The sequence below is a fragment of the Thamnophis elegans genome, chromosome 8 (assembly GCF_009769535.1).
Source record: "Thamnophis elegans isolate rThaEle1 chromosome 8, rThaEle1.pri, whole genome shotgun sequence".
NCBI classification, from domain to species: Eukaryota; Metazoa; Chordata; class Lepidosauria; order Squamata; family Colubridae; genus Thamnophis; species Thamnophis elegans.
The window spans coordinates 78,407,239-78,414,000 of record NC_045548.1 but is presented as its reverse complement, the minus strand read 5'-3'; the positions used below and the strand labels follow the sequence as shown (position 1 = coordinate 78,414,000).

General features: G+C 47.6%; 1 protein-coding gene across 1 annotated transcript in view; it reads right to left on the bottom strand.

Moving 5' to 3' along the window:
• Nucleotides 1–2,883: 2,883 nt before the first annotated feature.
• LOC116512066 (weak neurotoxin 5-like) overlaps nt 2,884–6,762 on the bottom strand; it is a gene marked incomplete at its 3' end in the record, with an annotated part of 11,011 nt that continues 7,132 nt past the window's right edge. The window contains exon 4 of the mRNA XM_032222342.1: nt 2,884–2,901. Within this exon, the coding sequence (XP_032078233.1) occupies nt 2,884–2,901 (18 nt within the window). The remainder of the gene's footprint in view (nt 2,902–6,762) is intronic.

The following is a 6,762-nucleotide window of genomic DNA, read 5'->3' as shown; positions in this document are numbered from 1 at the left end:
GTCCTGCCCTCGGGTGCTTTGGAGAATAGGTTGACCCCCTCTTATCAGATTTTTCCAGACCTCAAAGAATTTTTTAATGCATTACAATTTGCAACAAAAGAAATTGTGCCCTTCCGAAGCTATAAAACACATTGGCAAGAAGAAAGGGGTCAGCCTATTTTCCAAAGCACGAGAAGGCAAGGCAAGAAACACTGGATGGAAACTAATCAAGGAGAAAAGCAACTTAGAACTAAGGAGAAATTTTCTGCAACCGTAACAATGAAGGGATGCGGTGGTTCAGTGACTAAGACGCTGAGCTTGTCGATAAGAAAGGTCGGCGGTTCGACGGTTCGAATCCCTAGCTCCCGTTACTTGTCCCAACTTCTGCCAACCTAGCAGTTTGAAAGCACGTAAAAAATGCAAGTAGAAAAATAGGTACCACTTTTGGTGGGAAGGGAACAGCATTCCGTGCGCCTTCAGCGTTGAGTCATTCGGCCACATGATCAGGAGATGTCTTCGGACAGCGCTGGCTCTATGGCTTTGAAACGGAGATGAGCACCACCCCCTAGAGTCGGGAACGACTAGCACGTACGTGCGAGGGGAACTTTTACCTTTACCTTTAGAACTGAATCAGCAACTCCTTGGCCAGCTTGAGCTTTCTAAGTTTGCGCAGAAAGAACATTCTTTGTTGTGCTTTTTTGATGACGTTCTGGATTCAAGTGACAATGAAGTTATTCTAACTCTAAGCCTACTACGAATGGACTACTTCTCCTTGACATTACTCCATGGTTCACTTGCAACATCCCATTCAGAGTTTGCTAGTAGATTAATAGGGCAGGGCCTCAACTCACTGCTGAAAAAGTTGTGCAAGATGAGGACACGGAGAACCCATATCTTCCGGAGTATTGCGTCACACAAAGAATCGGAAACCGTCTTCCACGCTGGAAACTCCCTGGGAAGCTATGCTTGGCATTAGTTGTTTAGATCTATCAAGGTTTCCATGTTGTGAAAATATATTTAAATGGGTGTGAAAACGAAACTAAAAATAGATAGAGGGAAGAAGGAAGAGAGATGTCTGAAAAGGGTATGTCCTGGTTCTGTCCCATTGTTATGGTATCTGTCACATGGCCCTAGAACAAAACTCAACTCAAGTCAATCAATCAGAATAGAGCTGGAAGGGACCTTGGAGGTCTTCTAGTCCAGCCCCCTTCTAAAGCAGGAGTTCCTATACTAGTGAGGTACCAAAAGGGTAACCTTTTCTGGACCCAGTGCCCAAAGAGTGTGCACATGCCCAAACCCCCAAAATTCAATGTTTATGTTTACGTTTATTAGGATTTGTATGCTGCCCACTCTTGAGAGACTCAGGGCGGCTTACAGATAAAGCGGGGAGGGGGAACATATAAAAACTAAAAAGAACAGACATTTAAAATCGCACAACATTCATATAACTTAAAGTGGGACTGGATAAATCAACAGCCCCAAGCCTGCCGGAACAGCCAGGTCTTAATCGCTTTGCGGAAGGCCGGAAGAGTAGTAAGGGTCCACGGAGAGATCGTTCCATATATGCACATGGCCCCTGCACATGCCCCCAGTCCTGTGCATGGACACTCATCTGCATTCCCCCCAGCTCCCCCTTACAAGTATGTGCAGGCCCCCTGCATGCACCCAACCCCCCCCCCCCATGCACGGCAAAGGCCCAAAAACCACCTGGCTTGTGGGAGGTGCCCACGCATGCTCAGCAGAGCTGAACCGGGATGACGACTCGTGTGCCCACAGAGCGTGGCACGACAAAACCGCACTCGACTAAAGTGCGCCCGATTAAACCGCGTCGCTGACGTCATCAACAGGGCGACAACAGCGAGCGCGGAGAAAAAAGGGCGCTTTAAATAGCGGTTTGAAAGCAAGCCGATTCAAGTTAAGGTAAGGGTTAGCTTTAGGGTTAGGTTTAGCGTTAGGTTAAGGGTTAGGTTTAGGGTTAGGTTTAGGATTAGGGTTAGGTTATGGGTTAGGTTTAGGTTTAGGTTTAGGGTTAGGTTAAGGGTTAGGATTAGGTTTAGGGTTAGGTTAAGGGTTAGGTTTAGGGTTAGGGTTAGGGTTAGGTTTAGGGTTAGGGTTAGGGTTAGGTTAAGGGTTAGGGTTAGGGTTAGGGTTAGGGTTAGGGTTAGGGTTAGGGTTAGGGTTAGGGTTAGGGTTAGGGTTAGGGTTAGGTTTAGGGTTAGGGTTAGGGTTAGGGTTAGGTTTAGGGTTAGGGTTAGGTTAAGGGTTAGGTTTAGGTTTAGGGTTAGGTTAAGGGTTAGGATTAGGTTTAGGGTTAGGTTAAGGGTTAGGATTAGGTTTAGGGTTAGGTTAAGGGTTAGGTTTAGGGTTAGGGTTAGGGTTAGGGTTAGGTTTAGGGTTAGGGTTAGGGTTAGGTTAAGGGTTAGGGTTAGGGTTAGGTTAAGGGTTAGGGTTAGGGTTAGGGTTAGGGTTAGGGTTAGGGTTAGGGTTAGGGTTAGGGTTAGGGTTAGGTTTAGGGTTAGGGTTAGGTTAAGGGTTAGGTTTAGGTTTAGGGTTAGTCTAAGGGTTAGGTTTAGGGTTAGGGTTAGGGTTAGGTTTAGGGTTAGGTTTAGGGTTAGGTTTAGGGTTAGGTTTAGGGTTAGGGTTAGGGTTAGGTTAAGGGTTAGGGTTAGGGTTAGGGTTAGGGTTAGGGTTAGGGTTAGGGTTAGGGTTAGGGTTAGGGTTAGGGTTAGGTTTAGGGTTAGGTTTAGGGTTAGGTTTAGGGTTAGGGTTAGGGTTAGGGTTAGGTTAAGGGTTAGGTTTAGGGTTAGGGTTAGGGTTAGGGTTAGGGTTAGGGTTAGGGTTAGGGTTAGGGTTAGGGTTAGGGTTAGGGTTAGGTTTAGGGTTAGGGTTAGGTTAAGGGTTAGGTTTAGGTTTAGGGTTAGGTTAAGGGTTAGCGTTAGGTTTAGCGTTAGGTTAAGGGTTAGGTTAAGGGTTAAGTTTAGGGTTAGGTTAAGGGTTAGGTTAAGGGTTAAGTTTAGGGTTAGGTTAAGGGTTAAGTTTAGGGTAAGGTTTAGGATTAGGTTTAGGGGGTTAGGTTTAGGTTTAGGGGTTAATTTTAGGTTTAGCGTTTACAGCGTGCTTCTGTCTCCGCGCTGTTGTCACACTGTGATGACGTCAGCTACGCGGTTTCGTCGAGCGCCCTTTAGTCGAAGGCGGTTTTGTGGTGGAACCCCCACAGAGAAGGTGCTGCATGCCACCTGTGGCATGTGTGCCATTGGTTCGCCATCACGGTCCTATATCATTTCAGACAAGTGACTGTCCAGCCTCTTCTTAAGCACCTCCAGTGATGAAGCACCCACAACTTCTGAAGGCAACTTCCGTTCCACTGATTAATAGTTCTCACTGTCAGGAAGTTTCTCCTCCATTCCAGGTTGCTTCTCTCCTTGATTAGTTTCCATCCATTGTTTCTTGTCCTGCCTGAAGGTGCTTTGGAGCATAGGTTGACCCCCCCCCTCTTCTTTGGGGCGGCCCCTCAAAATATTGGGAGATGCTATCATGTCATCCCTGGTCCTTCTTTTCTGTAGACTAACCCAACCAGGGGTGGGTTTCTCACCCCGTTCCAACCGGTTCGGTTGGAACGGGGCCGGCGGCGTCCTCGTGCACACATGCGGCACGTGCGTGCATGCGTGTGCACATGCGTGCATGCGTGTGCACGTGCGCGGCGCACGCATGCGTACTAGCGTCTGTGCGATGCTCCAGCTGCTCCTGGTGGATCGCACAGGTGCTGTATGCGTCCTGTGCATGCGTGGAAGCGCAGAACTCGTCAAAACCGGGTAAGGAGCACGGGCGCGCGGGTGGGCCCTTCGCCGTTCCTGGAAGTTACTTACTTCTGGGTTCGCCGACCAACCGGTTCGCAGGGACCACCGCGAACCGGTTGAAACCCACCCCTGAACCCAACCTAATTCCTGCAACCGTTCTTCATATGTTTTTAAGCCTTGAGGCCTTTCACCACCTTAGTTGCTCTTCATTGCAAGGGAAGTGGTGAAGTGGAGCCAAACTCACTGAGCAAATTCCTCACTTAGCGACATCAAGTGTGAGCTCAGGTGTGGTCGTAAGTCGAGGACTACCTGTATGGCATGACGTGAACCTTTGACCTGATTTAGAACAAAGTTCTAAGCCAATAATTACTACGAACAATTCTTGGCAGAACATAAGAGAGAACCTTCAATATTTTAAATAAGAAAAAAAAAACTGCATTACTTTGCCAAGGAGTAGAAAGTTCATTGGCTTTTGTGCCACGAGCGATGGAGTTCCAGCATTCCAGTTCCCGCAAGAGTTGGTAGCTTCATTCTCACATTCCTGCAGCACAGGAATGCGCTGTTAAAAATCTGGGGAACTCAGGCATCTGGGAACAGGTATGGGAAGTCAGCGTTCAAGTTTTTCCAGAAGTATTTGTTGCAAAGCCACTTCGCCAGGCAGGATCTGGCAAGCAAGCAACACTTAAAAGAGTTGTGTTGTAGCTAAAATGTTCCTAAAGTAATTGGATTAACGTATGTTCTTTTGAGGGATCCTTGGTTTTCTTGCAGATGTTTCTTTTTTTTTAATTGAAATTCTTTTTAAAAAAACTTTTACAAATGTTTACCTCCCTCCCCCTCCCCTCCCCCCAACCCCCCCAACCTTCCTCCCCCCTGACTTCCCAGAACCAATACAGGGTATAAATCTTTAACAAAGATGTTCCAAAATAAACTTTAAAAAAGTTAGTATCATCTTTCGTTTGAGCTTTAACCCGTCTTTGCTAGGCTAGCTCTAAACAGATTAGATCATTCCTTGTTTCTTCAGTCATAAACTCTCTGGTATTTCTTAGTCCCGTATCTATTTTGAGTATAGTCAATCCATCTTCTCCACTCCAGTTTATATCTCTCGTTTGAGTGATCCTTGAGATATGCTAGTTTTCTTGCAGACGTTTCATTACCCAACTAGGTAACATCATCAGGATGTTAGAAGGAAGAAGGGTTTATGGCTAGGAGGTGCGGGGAGGAGGACGAGGGGGACCGTGGGGTCCTTAGTGTTTTCTTAGTTTGGTGTTTTTGTTGTAGATGTTTTATTACTGAACTAGATAACAGGAGGAGGAGGAGGAGGAGGAGGAGGAGGAGGAGGAGGAGGAGGAGCACTGTAGAGTAGTAGTAGTAGTTTATTGGTCTTGTATGCTGCCCAATCCCGAAGGACTCCGGGCGGCTTACAATAAACAAGGGAAGGGAATAAATAGATAAAACAACACTTTAAAATACACAACATTCATAGTTACCGTGGGGCTGGGTATTCAACAGTCCCCCGGCCTGCTGGAGCAGCCAGGACTTAGTGGCTTTGTGGAAGGCCGGGAGAGTAGTAAGGGTCCGGATCTCCACGGGGAGGTCGTTCCAAAGAGCCGGAGCTGCAACAGAGAAGGCCCTCCCCCGGGGAGTCGCCAGCCGACATTGGCTGGCAGATGGAATCCGGAGGAGACCTAACCTGTGCGATCTAATCGGTCTATGGGAGGTGATCGGCAGGAGGCGGTCTCTCAGGTACCCAGGTCCGATAGCAATAGCAATAGCAATAGCAGTGGACTTATATACCGCTTCATAGGGCTTTCAGCCCTCTCTAAGCGGTTTACAGAGTTAGCATATTGTCCCCAACAAACAATCTGGGTCCTCATTTTACCCACCTCGGAAGGATGGAAGGCTGAGTCAACCCTGAGCCGGTGAGATTTGAATCGCTGAACTGCTGATCTAGCAGTAGCCTGCAGTGCTGCATTTAACCACTGCACCACCTTGGCTCGATGCCATGTAGGGCTTTATAAGTAACGACCAGCACCTTGAAGCGGGTCCGGAGACTAATGGGTAGCCAGTGCAGCTCGCGGAGGATAGGTGTAACGTGGGTGTACCTGGGTGCACCCACAATTGCTCGCGCGGCTGCGTTCTGGACTAACTGAAGTCTTCGAACACTCTTCAAGGGCAGCCCCATGTAGAGCGCGTTACATTAATCCAGTCTTGAGGTCACAAGGGCGTGAGTGACTATCTGAAGGGCCTCCCGATCCAGGTAGGGTCGCAATTGGTGCACCAGGCGAACCTGGGCAAAGCTCCCCCTGGTCACAGCCGACAGATGGTGTTCTAAAGTCAGCTGCGGATCCAGGAGGACTCCCAAATTGCGAACCCTGAGTATTTGGTGCTCTCTGAGCTTGATGTTTTTTTTACAGATGTTTCATTACCCAACTAGGAAACATCCTCAGTGCTAGAAGTGCGATTTGCTGTCAATTTATTTTCTGGAAGCTTTTCCTGACAGTGTTGGTGGGTTAGGATTCCTTATTAGCTACTGAGGGGTAACCATTCCCTAATAGCTCTCACTGCTAGCACTGCTAGCATCATGAAGTCAACATCTGCAAGAAAACAACCAAGCGCCGAAAGCACCAGGAACTCCATAGTTCTTCTCCCCCCTCCTCTTCTTCCTCCTCCTCCTCTCCACAAACTCCCTTCCTTCTAGCACCAATGATGTTCCCTAGTTGGGTTGTGAAATGTCTGCAAGGAAAAAAAAACACCTCAATCTAAGAGATCCCACAGTTCTCCTCCTCCTCTCTACAAATCCCACGTCCTTCTAGCACAAGTACGTTATCTAGCTTGGTAATGAAACATCTGCAAGGAAACCAAGAAGCTCAGTCCGCACCAAGGACCTCTCGTTTGAACCCAAAGCTACAATATTCACTTCCATCGATATGTTCTTATCCTCTGGAGATGTGGTACCTTCAACAATGTAGATCCTCAAGCAATGATC